At 55.7% G+C, this 22,900-nt stretch overlaps 2 protein-coding genes across 2 annotated transcripts in view; both read left to right on the forward strand.

Moving 5' to 3' along the window:
* The first annotated feature begins 327 nt into the window (after window positions 1-327).
* LOC133280460 (heme-binding protein 1-like) lies at window positions 328-4,859 on the forward strand. The gene is made up of 5 exons (XM_061475187.1): window positions 328-502; window positions 641-726; window positions 3,226-3,367; window positions 3,475-3,658; window positions 3,814-4,859. The coding sequence occupies exons 1-5, from the start codon at window positions 346-348 to the stop codon at window positions 3,986-3,988; spliced, it is 744 nt and encodes a 247-aa protein (XP_061331171.1). The 5' UTR covers window positions 328-345; the 3' UTR covers window positions 3,989-4,859.
* Window positions 4,860-6,305: 1,446 nt separating this feature from the next.
* PTK7 (protein tyrosine kinase 7 (inactive)) overlaps window positions 6,306-22,900 on the forward strand; it is a 36,679-nt gene continuing 20,084 nt past the window's right edge. Inside the window, exon 1 of the mRNA XM_061475544.1 lies at window positions 6,306-6,411. Within this exon, the coding sequence (XP_061331528.1) occupies window positions 6,381-6,411 (31 nt within the window). The 5' untranslated portion in view covers window positions 6,306-6,380. The remainder of the gene's footprint in view (window positions 6,412-22,900) is intronic.

Consider the following 22,900-nt stretch of genomic DNA (forward strand, 5'->3'; position numbering starts at 1 on the left):
GCACGCATGCTCTTGTGCGGCACCGCCGGCAGGGGGCGCGCTCGCAGGCGGCTTGGGCGGCAGTGTCGAGGGCCGGCCCCGGTGGTACCGGGGCAGGGGTGTGCGGAGGCGGGCGGCGGGCGGGAGCGGAGCGGCGGGGCCAAGCTGTGCGGGAGCTGATCAAATAAAACCGACCCCACAACCGAGCGCGGCTCCGGCACTGCGGGAGGGCGGGCACTGGGGCGGGAGGGTGCCTTCTGCCGGCAGAACAGCGGCAGGGCGGGAGGGGAGGGGCGTCTGCGTGACGACAGCTGTGACGCAGGCCGGGGGCGGGGTGCTGGCGGGCGCGGGAAGGGTGGGGGGGTGATGGCGCGCATCACGCTGGAGGACCTGGAGGGGCTGGGTGAGGAGGCCGGCGGTGGGGACGGGGACGACGAGGAGGAAGAGGAGGAGGAGGAGCGGGAGCGGCTGTTCGCGCACTGGGAGGCCGTAGCCAGCACGCACCGAGTGACCCTGCCCCGAGGTGAGCGGGGGCCCTGCCGCGGGTGAGAGCGGCCTCGGGGCCGGCGGCACGTCCCGCGCCTGGCGCGGTGCGCCGCGGGGCTGTCCCCGTGCTCTCCAGCCCGGGCGAGCCGCGGCCCCTCTGTGCTTTGCCTTGCAGACATGGCGGGGCCGATCGTGCAGATGACCCGGCACGGCCAGGCTCGCGAGCCCGTGCCCTACGTTACCCTGCCGCGGCGGGAGGAGGTGAGGCCCGCGCCTGCCCGCAGCCGGGCCCGGCCCGCGGGGAGGCCGGTGCCGGTGCTGCCGCCAGCCTGGGCAGCAGCGGGAGCTGGAAGTGCCCAAGGCCAGGTTGGACGGGGCTTGGAGCAACCTGCTCTAGCGGAAGGTGTCCCTGCCCACGGCAGGGGGTTGGAACTGGATGAGCTTTAAGGTCTCCTCCAACCCAAAGCAGTCTGTGGCTCTATGAACTTTCCAGCCTTTACTTTAGAATCGGACTAGTCTTGCTGCTCTCGCATTTTCTCCTCGTTTATTCTCTGCTGAGGTGGACACGTGCAAGACAGTGAATTTGCAGTTTGGAGTCTGCGCCCTGCCTTGTTCAAAACACCTCGTTGCATAGCTCTGAGCCCTGCTGGGTGTCTCTTTGTGCTAGTTACCTGGCTACCTGTTTAGCTAGAGGGTGCTCCTGTGGGGAGCTGTCAGACCTGAGCATGTGCTGGTGTTTGCCTCAGCTGCCAAGCCGAGCACGGTAGCTTCTGCTTGAAGGCCTCCTGTTCTTGCTGGCTACGTTGCACAGCTCCTGTTACCCCTCACACAAAAGGGTGTTTCTGAGCCTTGCGCAATAGCTGTGAAGAAGCACTTGTCAGACTGGTTCACGTGTCTCTGCAGGCTTGGTTGGGCTAGCTACCAAGAAGACATTTGTCAACTGTCCTGTACACGAGGAGAGCTTAACCAGTTTCTTCTGGGCTGAGGTCCAGCACTCCTGCCTGTAAAACACGCCTGAGCATGTGGGTTGTACAGCTCTGAGCTGGGGCTCCACCACACTCCCTCTGGCGTCTGGGTCTCAGGGACTTAGTCTGAGCTCTTCTCTACCTTTACCCCACAACTGTGGGGCCTGAAGATCTTCCATTGACGGTGACATCCTCTCTGTGCGTGAGGAAGGTTCTTGGAGTTTGACTGTGGGGCTGGGTGAGGAGATGGAAGCCACTTCCAGGCATTAGTGCTGAGGAGACTCTGGAGTTGGGGAGCTTAAGGACGTGTTCCCCAGGCTCAGGCAGGTCAGTTTTACTTGGTTGCTCCTCCCTCAGCCTTCAGTGCCACAAGCCCTCGGCCTTCTGGAGGCACCTGCAGAGCCTTGCTCTGTCAGTACTCGCCCAAATTCCCCAGCTCACATTGCAGGGACCCATTGCCACTGGTCTGTGTGAAGCATCTTTCTCTTGGTTAAGTCTCATCTTGTGGAGTGGTGGTGGTCAATGTAAGGATCAGTCCGTGGAAGGACTGGACTGCCTTGCTGGGCTGATGGGTTTATTCGCAGATGGTGTGGCAGGTGAGAATCACAAAGAGTCTAGAGGGACTGCTGGTTTCCTTGCTTTGGAAATGCTCTTGCTCTGCTTTGGTTGGTGAGACAATAACAGGCATGGCCCCATCTATGGGGTGAAGACTGTCTTGCCTGCAGTAGTCTGGCACTATTCTTGGCACCCCTGATGCACATGAGCAGCCCAGGTGCCTTCCTTATGCCTCTGGTTTGGCTTTCTGAGCAGAGACCTGCTTCGGGTGGAAGCAGAGGGAGGCTGCGGACGGTCACAGCTTCCTGGCTTGGTCCCTCCCTGCACAGCCGTGGAGCACAGAGGTTTGGACAGGAGCCCTGTGGAAGAAGGTTGCCTCGTGACCACTTTAATCTGGCTGAAGAACAAGCTGAGAGCAGGAAGATGGGTGCTGACTACACCTTCCCAGCCCCTCTTTATACAGTTCTGTGGTTATAACCATGGCATGAGCTGAACTATAGCAGATCCAGATGCAATTTTCCCCACTCCCCCTGCCCTGCTTCTGTGTTGGATTCATCCCGAAGACTGGGTGTCTCTGCTGATCAGAGAGATTCTCTGCTGAGAATGCACAAAGCTGTCCCCTCTGCACCAGCTGGATTCATGCCTCTTTCTCCTGTCGCTTCTTGGTGTGGGAGGAGGATCTGAGACGAGTTTTGTTCCAACCTTCACAGTTCTTCTGGGTGCTAGAGCTCTTCTGCCAGACTTTCCATGCTACTGGGCAGGAAGCTTTATGCTTCTTGTCCTCTGCCCACACCATGCTCCAGGAAAACAGCGCTGTACCTGAGGATAATGTCAACCCCACTGGAGGCCTTTGAGTGCCTGGGCTCAGGAAAATCCTTGTGAGTAGGCAGGACAGTGACTGGAGAGGAGCGGAAAGTCCTGTGCCCCTTGCTGAAGATGTGCTTCATTCCTTGTGCATGCCAGGAGCCTCCAAGCCTCCCTGCATCCTGCCCCCTGTCTGTGCTTTTCCTTTCACTGACTTCTGCCCCGTGCTGTGAAGTGTCCTTGTCTGAGGTGTGTGTAGTGCCGGTTCCCCTCACTTTCTCCTGCCTCCCCTGCCGATCACTGCCTAGCAGGGGACTCATTTTGGCAGGGTCCCGTCTTCCCACTTCCTGCCTGTCAGTGTTGGTTCTTGCTCCCACGTGCTGGAGTGTTGTCAGTGCACTTAACTCTGACTTGGCTTGTCTGTGGCCTGTTTCAGTGCGAGGAAGCAGCCTACGAGGAGCGGCGGTACCCAGCTGGGAAGTGGGCCTGTGTCACCAAGGGGGAGCCCTTGTATGAGCAGAGCATCTCCATGAGCTTCATGAAGCTCATGCGCTACATCTGCAAGGAGAACTCTGTAGGTGTGTGTAGGCAGCGGCTGGAGGGGACTGGCAGGCTGCACAGAGGAGGGCTGCTGCCATTGACACAGCCATCTCACTGTGCCCGCTGCCTTCCTGCCTCCTTCCAGGCTGCTATCTGGGCATGACAGTCCCAGTGCTCAACGAAATCCACCTGACCAAGGAAGGGACCGAGTTGGAGCGTGAGGTTGTAACTGCCTATTATATCCCGGGAGAGTTCCAGCAAAACCCCCCTGTTCCCATGGACCCTGAAATCCACATCACCGAGAGGGCACCACTCCGGGTTATAACCAGGTGACCCTGCAACAGAGGTGCTTTCTCAGCTCAGCAGAGGTGTATGAACTCCCTGCGGGGTTGCTGTGGTTCCTTGGGCAGAGGGATGGGGAGCCCTGACTGAGGGAAGGGGGAATGTGCTAGGTCTGTTGCTTATGCCACTCCCTTTGCTGCAGGGTTTTCTATGGGATGACCACTGAGGAGACGATTCTGCGAGAGATCAGCCTTTTCTGGGAGCTCCTGGGCTCCACAGACGCTGTGCTCCAGGAAACCTACATCGTGGCTGCTTATGAAAACCCCAGCATCCCCCAGCGCCGCAACGAGATCTGGTTCATCTGCCGAGCAGAGTGAGTCCCATCTGTGACTGCAAACCGTCCTGCAACTAGGACCTGGTGTAGATGGCAGTTCTGATCCAAAGGAGGCGAATGCACATCCTGACCCACCATTCACCCACAAAAGGACAGACTGTGGGCTGGGTTTGTACTCTGCCCTGCAAGGGCCCAGCCAGGGGAAATCTTGCCTGGTCTGCACTTCTTCTGCCCCACAGGGGCCAGCTGAGGCTGGAGCTGGCACCAGGGAGAGCCTCTGCAGCAGGCTCCTGGTGGGAAGTGTGTGGTGAGGGCTCACGTGAGGCAGTAACCGTGTGGGCTTGTGCAATGCGCTAGCCTGACCTGGGCTTCTCTCAGCTCTGAGCTGTGCTTGCAGAGCTGTGCCAGGCACGCCAGTGGGGCTTGTGCTTGACAAAGTCACAAGCTGGTGGTGTCTAGAAGGCAAATGAATGTATGAGGTGTGGGCTCTGTCTGGGCTCTGGCCTGCTTCCTGTGAGAATGGCTGCCTGTCCTGGACAGAGCCACTGAAATGCTGCTCAGGGACTGTGGGGTTTAAAGGGGGAAAAGACTTGCCACAAGCGAGATGTGGATCCTGAATGTTTCCTGCTGGGATGGCTCTCTGTGTGCTGTTGGGTGCCTCCCTGGCTGTCACTCACCATCCCGCAGCCAGGACTGGGGTGCTGGCAGCCTTTGTCCATCAGATGTGGGTGCTGTTCTGCGGGCCTGCTGCGAGCTGAGAGGGACGGGTTCTGGCGGCAGCAGCAGCAGCGGCACCACCATGTGTTATGCGTCGTGTTGTGCATTGATCAGCAAGTTTCACATCCACGAACACTGTCGTGCTCTCCTGGGGGAAGCTGGCAGTGCCAACAGTAAATAAACCCAGCTCAAACCACTGCAGTTGCAGGTCACTGATGGTGCGGGTGGGGGCTGCCCGGGTTGGCTTGGAAAGAGCTTTGCTCTCTCCCTCCTCAAGATGCTCCAGGCTGCAAAGCTGTGGCTAATTAGAAGCCAGCTAATTAGCTGTGGCTCTGATGTTTGCCCTGGTTATGGTCTCATGTTCAGCCAGGCACAGCCGCTGTGTTGATGCACAGGTTGCTTTCATGGCTGCTACAACCAACTGAGGCCACACTCCGCTGCAGGTAAGGTGGTTTTCTGTTGGATGGGGTCTGCTCTATCCTCGTTTTCCCCCTCTGCAAAAGAGTTGGCTCCTTTGTATTGCGCATGGGCACACAGTCTTGGGGCTGAGAATTCCAGTGTGTCTGCACATCGTGCTGGTTGGCTGCAGGAACTGGTGCACTTCTTCAGGGGTGTGCTGAACTGGCTCGGTGTGCAGGGACTTATGGCTGCTCCTGACCAGTTGCCAGAGAGTTTCCTTCTGCTCTAGATGTGCTCTATGCCTCATGTCCTGCTGCTGCTCAAAGTAAAGGTGGAAGTAAAACTCACTTTCTAGAGCTCGCTGAATAGGCTACCACATCCTCTGAGGCTGCTCGGTCCCCAACCACAACCAGAACAGCTTTCGGTGACAGGAAGCGGTGGCTTCTCTATGAGAGGGGTCTGGTCTGTGGCTACTTTGTGGTGCCCCAGGTCTTGCTGGGGGTGGGAATTGGCTCCTGACTGGCACAGCCACACTGTGCTTTGATCCTGTGCCATGGGCTGTGCTGAGCAAAGGCTTCAGCATCCTTTGTGCTGGGTCCAGCAGCACTTCTAGGGATGCTGCAGGGTGCGTGATGGTCGGTCTTCCACGCAGCACCAAAAGCAGCCACTGTTTTGGAGGCTCAACAAACCGGCTGGAAAGCTGCTGTTTGGAGCTGCCACTGCTGGAGCCAGTGGCCCCGGGCTGCTGCAGGCTGCATGGGAGGCGTTTGGCAGGGCAGGGAGGCCTCCAGCCTGTAGCCAGGCCAGTCACACTGCCGCAACCCGGCTTCGGGTGGTGTGGAGGAGCAGCGCGGGACACGCGATGCAGTTGGGACTGTGCGTCCAGCCTTCTGCCGTCAGCAGGGCGCAGAGCTCCTGCCTCCCGGTGTCCCTGCGCTTCCCCAGGGGCTCTGAAGAGACCGGGGCGTGTCAACCACCGGTTTGAGGGGCAGCCCGGCTGCGAGGAGCCCCTCGGCCTGAGCTCTGTTACCCCCTCGCTGCTCCGGACACCCCGTTTGGGACTGGCTGCGGGCAGCAGCATTCGGTGCTCTGCGAGCGCGGGTCCCACCCCGGTCACCGCGGGGCTCCCAGCACAAACCTCACATCCCTGCCCGCCGCTCGAGGCGGGCGCTCGACCGAGGGGCCCCGCCCGGCTTCCGGTGCCCGCCCCACCCCCGGAAGCCCCCCCCGGTGGCGGCAGGCAGGGCGGCGGCGGCGGCGGCGGCATGGCCACGGGCCGGGGCGCGCACTGACCGGCGCTGCGGGGAGCGGTGCGGAGGATGGCGGCGGTGCGGGCGCTGCTGCTGCTGGGTGAGTGCGGGCCGGGCCGGGCTTGGCTCTCAGCGTCCCCCGACGTGAGGATGCGGGTCCTGATGCCCGCCCCCCCCTCTCAACAACGGGCCCGCTGTGAGGCTCCGCGACCGCCGCGATACCCCCGGTGGTCCGGTCCCCTGCTTCCCCGCCCTCCGCGTTCCCGTGCTCCCGGTGATGCTGGGGCGTCCCGTGAGGTTGCTCCGTGATCCCGGCTGTGCGGGGCAGGCGCGGTGCGGGCCCCGCCGCTGCGACCCCCGAGGGGGAGGGCGGCCCCGCCGCGCTGGGAGCCTCCGGAGCGCCTCGCCCCGGGTCCTCCTTCCCTGCCCGGCGTGCGCCGGCTCGCCCTGCCCGCCCGGGGTGCTCGGAGGAGCTGGATGCAAATGCGCCAGACATCGGCTGTCTGCGAGACGGCGAACGGGAGCTGGCGGAGCCCCGGGGAGGCGGCTCCGGGAGCCCCCTGGCTGGGCTCGGCCGCGGGCCGTGGGGGATGGCCCAGGAGGGCCGGTTGTGCACTGCAGCGGGCGGGTTTTCCCCATGAGCAGGTCAGAGCGCCGAGATAAAGCAGCGGGTCCCAGCCGCCGAGGGGTTTTGTCCCTTGCTGAGCGCATCCGGAGGAGCCACCCCCCTCCTCCATGCAGGGAGCCACCCGGCTGCCCTGCTTGTCCCCAGCTCCTTGTTGCTGGCACATGTGGGTACCCAGTTGATGGATATGGCTGTTGCTTTTCATGGCATTTAACTCCAGCCGTAAGCCCCAAACCCGCCTTCCCTTGAAGTGCTCTATGGTGTTTCTCCCTGCTGGCCTCCATTTTCCCTGCCTGAGGAGCCTGGGCTTTCCAGCCTGGCTTTGAAGACTCCCACAGCAGCCCCCTGCCCCGTCCCCGTGTTTCTCACCCTGTTGGTTGGAAACCCTGCAGACGGAGCCCTGCACATTGCCAGTACCTGCTTGTGGTCCCTTCTGTGTCCCTGTGCACAGCTGCACAGTTTGCTTTGCAGTTTCTGCTGAGAAATGAAGAGTAACCAGGGAGGACGCTGCCGCTAAGGAAAGCTCTCCAGGGAGACCTTATTGCAGGCTTTCAGTACTTAAAAGGGGCCTATGAGAAAGATGGGGAGAGACATTTAGCAGGGCCAGTTGTGATAGTGCAGGGGGTGATGGTTTTAAACTAAGAGGGGAGATTCAGGCTAGACGTGAGGAAGAAGGTTTTTACAATGTGGGTGGTAAAACACTGGCACAGGTTGCCCAGAGAGGTGGTGGATGCACCATCCCTGGAGACGTTCAAGGCCAGGCTGGATTCGGTTCTGAGCAATCTGATCTAGTTGAAGATGTCCCTGCTTATCGCAGGGGGGTTGGATTAGATGACCTTTGAAGTCCCTTCCTGAGCTATTCTATGGCAGGTATTTGTAACACTGCTGCTCTTAGTGTGTTTGGAGCTGTGGTGAGCTGCTAGGCTGCAAGAAATGTCCAGTTTACAACTGATTAGCAGGGAAAGCAGCACTTATTTAGATGAGCACCATAACTGCTGATTGCCTTGGCAGCCTTCTGGGAAGAGTGTTTATGGAGGGGGAGTGCATGCTTCGATTTACCTCTCGCTTGGAGCCCTGTGGATCTGCTACAGCATTCTCCGACCTGCCAGTGTGCTGCTACCAGCCTGCCTGTGAGGGCCATCCACTGCCGGTCCTGCCTGTGCGCTCCCTTCTGCAGCTCCTGCCATGTCTGTGCTGCCCCAAGCACTTTCTCCCCCACTCATTTCTCTTGCTCAGCAGGACCACGTCCTATAGCAGTGGGAGGGATGTGCTGCCATCCAGCTCATGGGCACCGTGAAAAACCTCTGATGCCAGCAGCGTGGCCCACAAGTGCACTTCGGTGTCGAGGTTTTACGGACTAGCAGTAGGTTTGTGGGTTGCAGCGCAGCGTCTCCCTTTGCCTAGGGATGCTGTTTGGAGCAAGGGCTGGTGAAGTGTGGGTTGTCCGTGACTCACGTGACTCCTCTCTGTGATCTTCCTTTGCCACGTATGTGCTCCAGGAGTGCACAGTGCCTGGGCTGCTGGTCCCTGTTCCTCCATTTCCGTTCCTCGGGGAAGCTGTGATCTCTACAATGACACTGCAGTGTGCCAGATGTGTGCTGGCTTCGGCTGGAGCATGTGGTTGAAACGCGAGCAGGAGAAATATTTGCTGAGTCAACTTTTCTTTAAAGCTAAAAAGAAAAAAGAGCCCCAAAAGGTCTGTTTTGTTCTGGAAGTTCCTCCGTGTGCTGCGTGGAGCTCTGTGTTTCTGCATGGCAGTGCTTGTCTTGTGCTCTCTAGCAAGCCTGTTCCTAAGGAAGAAAATCTCTGAAAACGGGAATGATCAGATAGGAGCTGAGGATTTCTCTTGGGATTAAAGGGTCCCAAATATATTTCCAGTGGTACAACATGGGTGACTTTAGTTCTGTGAGCTGAAGCTGCCATCTGTTTTCAGTGGCTCCAAGTCCTCTGCAGCCAGACCAAGTACTGTGATAGCTGATCTGAGTAAGCAGCCCCTCAGCAGCAGCTGAGCTGTGCTGCTCAGCACGTTTCTGGGCTGTTTGGGGGCAAAGTGGTGACAAGCCAATACCATTCTTCTCTTACAAAGCATGTTGATCCCCCTTGGACTTGGCTGTGCTCAGGCAGTGCTCCATGCAGGCTGTAACCCCAACATGCCATGAGCTTCAAAGGCATGGTGACTCCATCAGGGCATTAGGCAGTTATTTGTCTGCACATTGGGTCCTAGACCACGGAGAGCTGGCACCAACCAGAGGGTTGTCACGTTCTGCATCCTTTGAAGATGTCCTCTGATCTTGTAATTGATCTAGAGTGAGTCCATTTCTAAAGACAGATGGGCAGATGTTTAAACTGCAGCAAGCACTGTATTTAGCAGCACGCTGGGTGATGAATGCTCTTGCTGATGGGAGTGCATTTCCTCCCCATCTGCTCAAGTTCTCTTGCTCAGGAGAGCTGGGTGGATGGCACCATATGCTGCGTGTTGCTCAGATGGACAAGTCTCACTCTGTCTGACCAAAGGCTGGTCCGTGTTGCACCCAAGCAGATAGGCATACATGTCCTAGGGTTCAGGTTGTGCTTTCTCCAAAAGACATGGAACGCAGGGGGAACAAAGGGAAGAAGGTAGGAAAAGAGCAGGCAAGAGTGCAAGGGCCAGTTGGGCCGTAAGCAGTAAGGCACTTGAGAAAGCTGTGAGGGCCTGGTTACAGGTATTTGCTGGGGGAACTTTACACCAATATTTTTCTTCCCTTCATTGCCGTTCATCTGCTATTTGAGCTGCAAAGATCAAAGCTGTCTTCCAGCAAGCACACATGGACTTAAGTAAATAGCTGGACCTACACCTCTCTCCCAGTGAATAAACACTCTTTCCTCTCTGAACATTTCCAAGCGTACCTCTCGGGCCTGGAATGCAGAATATTTCACGTTAGCAGTGGGTGTTTCCACGGCTTTCGATATTTGGGAACTCGGAACAAATGCTTATTTAGCAGCGGACAGACCCGCGTACAAACGTGCTCTTTGTGAAGGCAGTTGCTGCTGCAGGGTTTGCAGGGCAATTCCCCTGAGATTGGAGGTCATGCAATTGTTTGTCCAGACCCCAAGGAAACAGGTCTCCTTCTCCTAGCGTGAGTCTCACGGGCTGGGACAGGGAGCTCTTTGGAGACCTGGAGGGCAGTGACACTGACAAGAACCTTGGCAGATGCACAGGAGTCTTCTCCTTTATAAGGATTTAAGTTGCCCGGGCTGTTGGCATTGGGGTTGGGGGGGGGGCTGTACAGAAGCTGTGAACTAGCAGAGTGTGTTTTGCTGTGTAAGCGGAAGAGGCAGCTGTACCCATTCATCTACACCTTTGGCATGGGAGTACCTCCTGGAGAAGGCTGGTCGTGCTCAGGGTGGGAGGAAGGCAAGTGTAGTGTCATTTACCTTTATGAGAAATCAGCTGTGTCTTGGGGAAGAGGAGAGAGATGATGACTTGACAATTGGAAATGTGTTGGTTCAGAGGCATCTATGTGCGTTGCAGCATGGCAGAGGTGCGATGCTGGGTGGCCTGTTTCCACATCCCACTCCTTGCCTGGACGATGTTGGGAGGCGGCATCAAGCAGTTGGGAGCTGCTTGTAAATGCCTCTAGTGTGTTAGACAAGCAGATGTTACGTTGCACAGTGGGGTTAAAGGGCTGTGCTGTGAACACAGCGTATGTTCTGTGCAGGTTGCATGGAAGGATTTGTTTTCTGAGAGAGACCTGACAGGGAGCAGGTAGGCATGGTGGAGGTTTTGGGGCTTTTCAGGTAGCTGCCTGCTGGAGCAGAGGCTGTTGTTTGGGCTTCCTTGTGGTTGGGAGGCTTTGCATATGGTTCACATCATGTTCCTGATGTCCTTGTGAGCTTTCAGCAGTCCAGGTACGTTGTGCGTCTTTTGGCTTTTAGGGAGGCTGTTCAGAGGGACTGTGGGTAAGGTGGGGGACCCTGGGGTCCTGTAGAAGCTGTTTGCTCACATCCTAGTGCCAAAGCTATCTGATCACAGCGTAAGAACAAGCAAGTGGTGCTTTGGTTGTGGAGGACATGGCCTGGGCAGGGTCATGCGCTTCCACCCTCTCCATCCTACCCAGCCCGGTAGGATCTGCTGTGCCACTTGTGTTCGTGAGCTGTCAGCTCTCTATTTGTCCGCCCCATCTGTGGCAGGGGATCTGCTCCAGGGACTGCTTTCCTGCACTGCTGTTGGGTGCTGTGTGAGGGAGAAGCGTCCCATCACCTCTCAAGTCACACAGTGCCTGCAAATCCACCTCTCATCGCTGTTTGGTTTAGACTGGACAGCTGGTGTCCCTAAACAGAAACAGCCCAGACTGAAGTATCTTCCTTTCACTCTTCCTGTGCCTTCTGAACGTATCACCGTGCAGGCAGTAGGAAGAGAGTCTTGCAAGGCATATCTTAATATGGATGTGGGTTGGTTCGGGAACTAAACCAGAGTGCAACAGAAGCTTTGCAGGAGGCTCATGAGTGTCTCCGTTCTCAAGGAGTGGAGCACTGGGAGCAGAGTTGTCTGGGATTTCTTCTGGATGTTCTCCATGGGAGATAGGCACAGGCTAGCTGTAGTGAATGAAGCTTGAGGCCCTGGCACAGGGTGCCCAGAGAAGCTGTGGCTGCCCCATCCCTGGCAGTGTTCAAGGCCAGGTTGGATGGGGCTTGGAGCAACCTGGTCTAGTGGAAGGTGTCCTTGCCTGTAGCTGGGCCTTGGAACTGGATGAGCTTTGAGGTCCCTTCCAACCCAAACCAGTCTGGGGTTCCATGGACTCTTGAGGTTGGAAGCTCATTCAAGTCCCATAAGCAGCTGCAGCTCTCTGGGTCAGGGAGGTGTGTCTGTGAGTCTGGTGCTGCTTGAATTCAACTTGAATTAATTGAACTTGAATGAAGTCCTGTCCAGAGGTTTGTCCAATGTTTCCTCTTGCTTCTGCCTGCTTTGGCACGCTGCAGCACGGTGAGGATGAACCCAGGGACTCCATTTCAGGTCATTCCTTTGTTCTGGGGAAATAATTGGCAGCAAGCACTGTTTTCCTGTGTTTACGGGTGTCTCCTTTTAATCTGTGCAGCCCCTGCCGAGTAGCTGTGGAAGATCCTCAAGCCAAACACAAGTCGCCTTTGTTTCAAAGCATCAATTTGTGTTGGCAGCCAGGTTTGCAGCGCATGTGCTTTTCATTGACTGCTGCTCCAGCTCCGTTCCTTGCTCTTGCCAGCTTTTTTTTTTCGCTTTTTTCTTTTTTTCTTTTTTTTTTTAAATTTAATACAAAAATGTTTTTCCTGAGCTTAAAAGGCTGTGCCCTACAGTACTGCTAGTCTTAATTTAAGCCTTGCCTTTTTCGGGGCAGCAGTCTCTGTCTGTGCACAGAGCAGACAGCTTTCCTCTCCTGCGAGAGGTAACTAATACGTGCTGTCTGATCAGTACAGAGAGAGGCGAGGGGACCTCAGAGTGGTTTGCAAGCTTCTGAAGGCTTGCTCTGTGTGCCTGGCATGAGGGCTCTCAGTGTGTTGGCCCGAGCCTGCTTGTCTAAGATAAGCACTTTGGGAAAGGCTGATGGGTAGGTGCTTTAGTTGATGCTCTTTGCAGGCTGGTACTGTGGGGGATTGCTCCTTTGACTTGGTCAGCTTCCAAAAGTCTATCCTCTGTTCTGATTTTGATCCTTGGAAGTTGTTGTGCAGAGATTTATCTTGAGAATGCGTTTTAATCTTTAAATAGTAGTTGGCATGCAGGTGAGGCCCGGGTCACTGCTTATAACCCTCCTGTTGATAGCAGGAAGATGGATGCTGAGGTGCCCAGGTGCCCCAGGAAGCAGAAATGAAAACCAGCCAGATCCAGCCACAGGAGAATCCAGACTGGGGCTTGCTAGGGTGGAACACGGCAGGGATGAGTGCTCATGAGCTCCCCTTGCACAGTGGGTGCACACAAATTGTGCGTCTGGGGAGGAGGCGTAGCTGATTTTAGCTGGTGATTCCTTGTGTGAGATGGAGCTTGTCGGTGGGATACCAATGGCCTGCTTTCTCCCTGTCAAGTGAAGCTCTGGTTTGAATGGAGCAGGCAGGAGGTTTGGCTGTTGTGGGACTGGAGTGTGCGCAAGACTGCTGAATGTGTGTTAGTTGAATCCATCACTGTCAGATGGTCTGGACCTCTGTGAGGCTGGGATGTCTGGGATCGGTGTTGGTGTTGTGCAGGGTGATGAATGGGGAAAACCGATGTGAACAGACTCCTGTTCGGAAAGTGGGGTGACGCATTTGATGCTGCAGCCTGGGAGAAACTGATGACACACGTGGGGTTGCTTTGGGCACTGGGAGCTGGTGCAGGGAGGGAATGAGGGTCAGTGAGTATTACAACTCGTATTTCAGTCCCTGGTTGACATCTGTTCAATTCCTAGGTGACTTCTGTCCTGGAGGACAGCAGTGTCCGTGAGTGCTCTGCACCCAGACCTCAGTGCTCACAAGAGGTATTTGTGCTCAGGGTAGCTCTGAGGTGACATGCGTTATAACTTTTCCTCTCCTGCAGTGCTCTTAGGAGATGAGTTTTGTCCCAGCATCAGGGGTTTATGCCTGGGTGCAGTTCAGGCCACCCTGAGAAGCAGCCAAGACAGCACTGTACTGCTGTTGATATACAGGCACACAAGTGAGGCGGCTCCATCCTCTGTCCCCAGAGCCATGGCATGGGGAGGTCAAGCCCAATTCTGAATGCAAACGGGAGGCTTTATGTGCCTCTGGGCAGGGTTGTCCTTGCTGTTGAATGTGATGCTGGCTCAAGATAGCCACGGTGTTGCTTAAGACTAACTATAAATGCTCTCCTCATTACGGTTGCTCGTTGGCCTTTTTAGGAGCACAAAGGAAGCCTTTGATTCCAAAATGTACAGTGATTCTCCAAATGGTTAAAGGCAGGACAAGCTGTGGCTTGTGAGTTCCTTTATTACTCCCCACACAGCCCGCTTTGGTGTGTGTCCTGGCTCTGCTGGGGAGGCCCATCACTTGCATGGCATGGGGCTGCTCCATGGTACTGGCTCTGTTGAAGCTCCTGGCAGTGCCTCTGTCAGTGGGAAGCTTTCATGGGAGGAAGGGTTATGGTTTTTGTCTTTTCCAACTAAGACAAGATCAGAGAAGACAAAACCAGACAGTCTAGTAGGGTGCCACACAGGGCAGTGCATCCAGCTCTACCTAACCATCCGTGGGAGCGTGGATGGCTTTATGCTGCTGAGGATGAGTGGTTCAGTTGCGTCTGTAGCTGCCCTGGAGAGGGGCCAAGACTGAAAAGTCTCCTCCAGCAGCTGCAGAATTGTGCAAATCGTCTCAGATAGCACAGCTTCTGACGCTCCAGGACCTGATTGTTGGGTGTCTGCTGCCATTGTTTGTGTGCTGCTTTGGCACTTGGTTTTTTTAGGATGTCCTGGTGCTCTTCCCACTGTTGGATTAATGACTGCCATAAGAATTCTTTGTTCTCCCAGATACTTCGGGAGCCGGCTGTCTTGCTGCTATGGAGAAAAGCACTCGTTTGTCAAGATTTGGTTAGGGCAGATTTCTGTCGCTCTGAGGCTCTCATACCTAAGCTTTTCTTTAATTCTCCCTGGGATTTGCACTAGATCTATCTGTAGGAAGCATTCTGCCTAGTTATTGATTTGTAAAAACATTCCAGAAAGTGCCCTGCTTGCGTATTCTTCCCACTCAGTGACTCTTCTCCATTTTTAGCCAAGAGGTAATGCAGCTGTCTCATAAAGAAGCTACCTTTTAATTAATATTGCATGAGCAGAGGAAGTATTAGCTTCTCTGTCTACTCTCCTATTTTTGTGGCTTTTAATATAGATTCATAAATGGCTCGAATGAAAATAAACAAGGAACTGTTCCTTGCTGTGCCCTTTCAGAGGTGATGCAGGTCCAGCTCCCCCCCCGCCAGCAATTGTCTCCCTCGGGAGGCAGGTCCTGGCCTGTGCTGGGGATTGGGAAATGGGACTGGTCTTCAGTTTTCCAGTAATGAAAAGAAAAGGAGCTGGATGAAATCTGCAGACCTGTAAGTCATAGCGTCAGACCCATACGGGAAGTGGTGGATGAGGCTCTGTAGCCAGGAAAAAGGCAACGCCACATAGACTGAAGATGGATGTGCAATGCACAGCAGGCAGTATGAAACAGTGTCCCAGAAATGCTCATGAGGGGTGACACAGAAATGATACGGACCCAGCGAGAAGCCCTGGGCAGCCAGTCGCTCCTCAGCAAGCCTCAGATGCAGGCAGAGGCCAAGACCCAGCGGTGTAGAGCCCCATACGAATGGGAGAGGCACCAGTGCAGTGAGTGGGGTAAGGCCTGTTTTGGGTGTCTCCTCAACGCCTTTTGGCAGCTCCACTTGTCTCTGGCACTATTGGATGCACGGTGCAGTTTCTGACTTGCAGCACCGAGGTGGCTGCTGGGAACAGCTGGCGTGTGTTGTTGGGAGCTGCTTCCCTTCCTAGGGGAGGGGAGCAAACAGGTCGAACCTGCAGTAAACCAAGTTGCGAAGCAGGATGCTCCAGAGACTCGCTCACCTCGAGCTGGACCCATGGAGCAGCCTTGCTCCATGGGGAGCGCGGCTGCAGGATTGGTGCAGCCCCGGCATGCATGGCATAAGGCATCCCCAGCCTCTGCGCCAGCTGCTTTGCTCATGGGAAGGCAGAGTGGCTGGATGCATGCAGAAGCAGCTGTAGGCAGGGGTGCAGAGCTGAATCCCTGCTGCAGTTGCCGTGGCATGGGTGTCATTTTCAAGTCTCTGGCACTGGATGATCGCTTACAGCTCACTTACAGCACAGTGGGCTATAAGCTGTCTGGAGAGCTTGGCCAGCTGGATCTTCCTTGCTTCGTGGCAAATCCATCCGAGTCTCGACGGGCGGATAACTGAGGGAGTCTCAGCTGTAAATACACCGCCGTGACCTGGAGAGGGGTTTAAAGTGTTTATCCCAGAGCAGGGCTTGGGAGGTAAATAAGCTCCCCCCTGCCTGCTTCCCTGCAGGCAAGGCTCAGGGCTGCAGCTGCTCCTTTGTCCCCAGCTCACAGTCTTCAGGGCTGGAAGGTTGCTTATGGGTAGGCTTGAAGTCCTTGTAGGCTGTGTAAAGATATAGCTGTTAGCAAAATAGAGAAGGGGCAACACCAAGGTTACTTGTGCTGGTGTAATGCGAGTTCCTGTTGGACCCCCTGTTGTCCCCTCCAGCTGCTGTCCCTGCTCTGTTGCTCTCAGGGTGTTTGTGGCGCTTGCTGGTGAGCTGTTGGGTCTGTTGGGGAAGGTTGTAACCCAGGCCCCTGAGAAACCAAGGTCTGCAAGATGTCCTGACCAAGCACATCCAAATGCCAGCGCGGGTTTGGGTGATACTGGAGAGGTTTTCCTTCTTCAAGTGGGTTTGGTGATACTCAGCCAAGGCAGAGGAGCAGCTCCCTTGGGCAGCTTCAGTGCCAAATCTGTTGGAGAGGGACTTCTGACAAGGGCATGTTGTGATAGGACATGAGAGGATTAAACTGGAAGAGCCATTAGGAAGAAATTCTTCCCTGTGAGGGTGCTGAGGCCCTGGCACAGGGTGCCCAGAGAAGCTGTGGCTGCCCCATCCCTGGCAGTGCTCAAGGCCAGGTTGGACACAGGGGCTTGGAGCAACCTGCTCTAAGTGGAAGGTGTCCCTGCCTGTGGCAGAGGATTGGAACTGGATGAGCTTTAAGGTCCCTTCCAGCCCAAACCAGTCTGGGATTCTATGAAGCCTGCTATGAAGCAAACAGTGCTGGAAGAGCAAGAGGCTTGCAGGCAGCAGCGCGCCGTGCCCTTGGCTCAGGTGCTGACCCGGCTGCCTCGCTGCATGGAGTGGAGCCGCGTTCTCTGTGTGTTGGAGTGACTGGATCTGCTTGGAGGCCCCGTGCGTGCTTCTTGTCTTCACACCGCTTCCCTTGTCCTGGCCTCCTCCCCCCCGCCCCCACCCCCCTCTTTTGTCTCTGCAGCCTGAGTTTCCATTCTCTGGGCTGGCTGAGGCTCCTGTTTGCTGAAGGGAAGAACCACAGAGCTTTATGGAGCTTGCTCTGGCTTTTCCCATCGTCTCCCGGAGCGGCATTTCAGCTGGAACAGGAAAAACGTGAAGCTCTGGCCAGAGGCTCCCTCCACACACACACACACAGAGCACTGGCTGTTGTGGAGGAATCCCTCTTGGCTGAGCTTGAGATGGCAGGAGCTATGTCAGCCTCCAGCCCTCAGCCCCAGTGAAGGGGTGTGAGGATGCACTGGCGAGCCCTCTTGTGATTCCTAGAGGTGCTGACCCTAGCCACTATGGGATGCGTTCTCAACCGCATGGACCTTGTGTGTGAAGCAGTGCAGCCTCATTGCCTGCAGGGTCTTGCCTGCAGCCCCGGAGCAAGGAGCACTGAGCCTGTCTGGGTGTTCAACACCATCTGGGCTCTCTGCTGCCAGCACGGTTTTGCTTGGTAAAGACCTTTGGATTCTTACACGCCCCTTGCTTGAACTGTGGGGGAAGCATTGTCATAGAATCCCAGCCTGGTTTGGGTTGGAAGGGTTCTTAAAGATCATCCCGTTCCAACCCCCTGCCATGGGCAGGGACACCAAAGGCCGCTGCACAGGGAGCACATGGCTCATCCCATCTTCCCTTGGCGCCTGTTCGCCGTGTTTCCTTTGTGGGAGAGAAGTGCACTACCTTTGCTGTGCTGGCCAGGGCGCTTGGCCTCCCCATCAGCTGCGTCTGCCGCCTGCCGCGCGCTGCCAGCAGCACATGTCGGCTATAAATCAGTGTTCTGGGGAAGCCAGGGGATGGCTCAAGGGCTCTGAGCAAGCCTGGGAGAGTCGGTTGGCAGGAGCGGTGGGTGCAGCAAGCCTGGTGCTGGTGCTGAGTCACTACCGAAGCATTTGTGTTTCTCACTGGGGCTTGGCAACGGGGCTGGCGATGTCTGCTCAGCTGGCAATGTCTGCTTGGGAGCCTTTGGTTGACGCACCGTTGAAGATGGTTTAATTGAGCAGCAGGATTCCCAGCTCCTGCACCGGGCCTGTGGCCTTCCTGTCTTACTTGTTCCTCTGTTTATCTGCCACAAAGGTACTGTTCTGGCCTTCTCGGGGCTCCTGTGCCCAACATGTGCCTGTGCCCCGGGTGTTTGGGCAGGACAAAGCTCTGGTCTGGCTGGTAACTCTTCCCTATTCCCCTCTGGCACTGCACTTATGGCTTTGGCTGGTTCTGTGGGCTGAGGGCTCAGGAGATATTGGGAGACACAGTAAAGGCACAGCTAGCAGTTCAGCTCAAACACATGCTCTGTACCCTAAAGACCACTAGCAAATGGCTTAGTGTAAGGTGTCCCTGCCCATGGCAGGGGGGTTGGAACTAGGTGATCTTAAGGTCCTTTCCAACCCTAACTATTCTATGATTCTAAATCACTCCTTGGAGACAAACTGCACAGCGTCGTGGCTGTCCCACCAGCCCAAATAAGCCTTCAGTAGGTTATTGGTTGGTATTCCCTCTGCTTGGGAATGAGGAGGAACCTCCTGTGACATTCCCATTGCTGTGGCTGCAGAGCAGCACCCTTGTTGCTGTTCTTGCTCATTGCCAGAGCAGCAGTTTGGGCAGTGGGAAACGCCTGGACCTCACTCCCCACCACTGCCCTGTCCCTGACTGCAGGGTTATCGTGTCATATTGCTTCGGGGTGCCTCTTAGCCTGCTGCCTGGCCTTGAGCACACAGGAAAGCAGGGTCTCTGCTTGCTGCTGGTGCAAGGATGAAGGACATCCGCTCTCATGGCAGAGTTATGAACCTGAGCTTGGGATGGTCTTGGAGGAAGCAAGCCTGAGGAGAAAGGGCTGGGACTCACAGGGTCTGTGCTGGGGAAGCAGGATGGGGAGCGTGAGGATCAGAGGCATGGAAGCCCCAGACTTGCTTGAACTGGGTGGGTAAGGTCAGTGCCAGGGTAACCTGGCTGTCTGGCATGTGCCAGCAGCACCGGGGGTCTGCACCCGGGTGCCTGGGCTCCCTGTCCTTGTGGTGAGCAGCCTTCTCAGTTTCACTTGGCTTTCCTCCTGCAGCACGTGTGTGAGCAGCTCCTGCCTGCGCTGGGACCAGGGCTGCATGCAGAGCAGGCACCTCCCTGCTGTGTGTGGCAGCGAGCTCTTCCCATGGTCGCCTGCAGCCCAGCGCGTTACTGCGAGCGCTGCCTCTGCGCTTGCCCCAGCAGTGGGTATACAGCGTGCAAACCCCAGTGGCTTTGTTCTGGTTTCTTGTGATAGTTTGGTTTAGCCATTCCTGAGTATATGATCCTGGGCCTGCAAGAGGAGGGAGAGTTGCTAACCACAGGGGAGAGGATCCCTCACAGCCTCCAGCCTCTCTGAGCAGTCTGAGGGGGACTAATGGGCATTGTGCTGTTTGCAGCTTTGCTTTTTTCGGTTCCGAAGCTTGGTTTGCAGGGTAGAGTTGGCTCCTCAGTGTTTGCTTGGAGCCTGTTTCAAAGCATCCCTCCATGCCGAGGGCAGTGAAGGGAGGTGCAGTGGGCCACGAGGGGCGAGCTCAGACTGTGGTCCCATTGCAGAGCAGTTGTCACTTACTGGGAGGCCAGCAGCCAAGATGTTTGTAAACAAGGGCTTGCATCTGCCATATGATACAGGGCTCAAGTGGGGTCCATGAAGGTGGCCAGTCTCTGGGCAGATGTAGTCTTGTGTTAGCGCACAGAGACGGAGGTGAGGAAAGAGTGGACCAGATCTGCAGTTTCCATTTGGGACCCAAGCGAAACAGCCGAGTACTGTGAGATGAGCAGAGCTCATCCCAGCTGTTAGAGGATGGGGATGCCTGTGTGCCTGCTTTCATCCTGGATTGCTGCTTCTCTGGATCAGTAAATCCCACCTGGAAGGTTGCTTTGCGATTGAAACACTGCTCATGGGTGCAAATGGCTGTGCTACCGGCTCTGATGTGGTGTGGCTCCCCGCGAAGCAGGCAGAGAAGAACTAGATAGATGCCTGGCCTTTGTGGTGGTGCACAGGCATTGCATCTCCAGTAAGTCCGCAATTAAACCACCGTGAAACCGAGGGTCAGTGTCCATCTGAGCAGACCCATGTTCTCTGAGCTGGGTTGTTTGATCTGGGTGTGTGTTACAACTGTAGAGGTAAATAGATGGTGTTTCCCCGAAACCTTCATCGTCTTGATCCACCCCAGTATGACCTTGCTGTGTTTACCCCAGCCTGGAGCTCTGAGGTGCTTGTGCAGTTCCTCCCAGGTGATGAAGCTAAAGCCACTCTAGGTGAGCTTTTCTTGGGAATGCTGGTTTGAACCCATCCAGTTGTGCTGGGGACTCAAATAGGAGTTTTTCCTGGGTGCAGGGCGAGTTTTTGTTTTACTTTAACTCGAATAGGAAATGACGTAGTTTTAAAAGGTTTACGTGAGGGGTGCCCAAAGGCTTTCCAGATGTTGGGCTTGATCAGGCAGAGCCTGTCATGTTCAGAGCTCGTTGCCTGCATCAAACCATTTCCATCTGGCCTGATGGGAGTATGTGGTTTATTGCAACTCTGCCCGTCTGAGAGGCTTTCTCAACTGGAACCTCTTGCACAGAGGAACATTCTGGCTGGAAACCATTTGGAGATGCAAATCTCTCTGGGTGTTTGGCTTGGCTGCTGTTTCCGCAGTATCTGCTGAGCAGTGGAATAGGTTGTGTGGAGCAGGCGTGCTCCGAGTAGCTGCTTTATGTGGCTGTAGGGGCTGACCCGTGAGGCAGAGGGGTTGCATTCATGGTTTCTTTCTTGCCTGCTTCTACAGCTTCAGCTGGTGCAAATGAGCTCGCTGGCTCTGTGTGTGTGACCAGGAGGGGAGGAAAAGCTGACCCATATGTTTTTCCCAGTCCTAGCATGCCAAAAATCTTGGTTTTATAGGAGCGTGTTCATAATGAACTGTGCCAGGAAACACATGGCTTGCTCAAGCCATGAATGGGAGGTTCTGTATGGGGCCCTGTGCTCACCAAGAGCCTTGCAGGGAGAAAGAGCAGATGCTGGCATTACTTGCTCTATGGCAGCCTGCATCCTCTGGGCTGCAGCGGATGGGGAGCAGGAGGTGGGATCAAGGTACTAACTGTTTGGCTGGTCCAGTGATTGGTTTTACTGCCTGCTGCTCTTTGTGGCTCCCCTGGCCTGAGGAGGGCTGGTTTGCTTCTCTGCAGACGTGGTTGTTCACGGTGGAGGCTGGGTTGGAAGGAGCCTGGGCGCTGCAGGCAGGCAAAGAAGTGCTGCTGAGAGCTTGGGATGATGACTGTGGATGGGGAAGAGAGAGAAACGGAGGGATGCATTTGGGCTCCACGTGTCACAGGGACAATAGGGCTGTGCATGCTGTGCCTGGCTCCAGCAGGAAGGAAGGGCAGTCAGGTGAGAGTAGCAGCACGTCTGTGTCTGGAATGTTGCTCAGTTGAAGGAACTGCTGCCAGGCTGCATGGGCTAAGCTGCTGCTGTGTGTGCACACCAAGCATGTGAGGAGTTAAACCTGCCTGCAGTGACTGGAGCCTTGTTCTCCGTGTGTGCTCAGTGCTTCCTCTGGACCAGTAAGCTAGGGATGCTCCAGCCCAGTGATTTGATTGCCCAGGCTTCAAAAGCAAGCAGGGGCTTGAACCCAGAGTCTGCTGCTCTTTGATCCAAGAGTGGCTAAAAGCAAATGGAGCCATTCCCAGGGACTTGGCAACAGAAGGAATTGCTGCCTGCAGGCAACGGTGTTTAATAAATTGCTCCTAAAGGCAAGACCTGTTTGATAATGGTTTCTGTGAATGCGTTCTTGAAACCTGTGAGAGTCCAGGACCCCAAAACCTAATGTGATCCCTGCTGTGCCTTTTGTTGCTTTGGGGTGATCTTTTCTGAAAACACATCTTTGACACCAGACTTCTTGTGGCCTGATGTCTTTCCCAGAGAGCATGGTGATAAATCAGTCTTGTGTTTGTGGCTGTCCGTGTCCATCCCATGTTGAGCTCCTTTGGGACATGGGACCTGAGTGTGAACTTCTCAGTCCCTTCTGCTGAGGCTTGATGCCCTTTTCCTTAAAGGCTGCCTTGTGGCCCTTAGCTCTGCCCCTGGGCTTGCAGTGAGCTAGGTTCTCTCCGTAGCTGTGCCCTGGGTTGTTGATTTTCTTTGGGCTAGCAGCACCTAAGCATGCTGCTGAGGGATGCAGTGGCAGCTTCAGAGCAGTGATCTGCCTGCATCGCCTTGCCTTGTTACAGGTCTACACATCTGAGAGCAAGTGCTGCAGTGGTGAGTGTATTAGCTCATCCAGACTTTCCTTTTCCATCAGTGATTCCTCATCAAAGAGGAATATCCTGTGTGGCTGCTGGGTTGATTGCAGAGGCTTTGCTTCCTGAATGGTCTGAGCAGTGGCGATTGCAGAAGCTTTAAAGGTCATAGTGTGGATATGGCGGTGCGGTGATACATCAGTGGTGGATTCCTGGGTGGAAAAAGCTATCACTGCCACCTTGCTTTGCTGAGGTTTGTTAATCAGCTGGCACATCCAGAGCTGGTCACTGGGTCACAAGGGGTAAAAGTGTCTCTTGATCCTGTCCTTTAAGCCTGATGCTGAAGGGTGCAGCCTGAGGATAGACTTGGGCTACTTCTGCTGCCCACCTCGAGTTAGTGGAGGGGGCTAGGGCTGGGTCACCCTCCTCTCTCCCAGCTGTACCACCAGCCTCCTCTCTGCAGGAAGCGCACTGTGTGGTTGCTGCAGGGTGCCCAGGTGAACTGCTGTGCTCCTTGCCCCTTGGGTGTTGCAAAGGGCCCTGCGGATCTGGGGAGAGCAGGCTCCCTGCCTGTGGGTTGCAGCGGTGCCTTCCTAGGGATCAGGGCATCTCTGCTGCGGCATGGGAGCATTTGAGGTGCTCTTGTCTTTGAGAGGCCAGAACAGGCACTGGCCAACCATGTCCTCTGCCCAAAGCACTCCGTGGGGAGCTGGCTGTGCCTGGTTTTGCAGGTCATTGTTTTATCTGTGTCTTGTAAGCCATCTGTCCCC

This window comes from Pezoporus flaviventris, unplaced genomic scaffold, assembly GCF_033815535.1.
Source record: "Pezoporus flaviventris isolate CSIRO_AGI_PZ_B2104156 unplaced genomic scaffold, CSIRO_AGI_Pfla_v1 ptg000083l, whole genome shotgun sequence".
Taxonomy (NCBI): domain Eukaryota; kingdom Metazoa; phylum Chordata; class Aves; order Psittaciformes; family Psittacidae; genus Pezoporus; species Pezoporus flaviventris.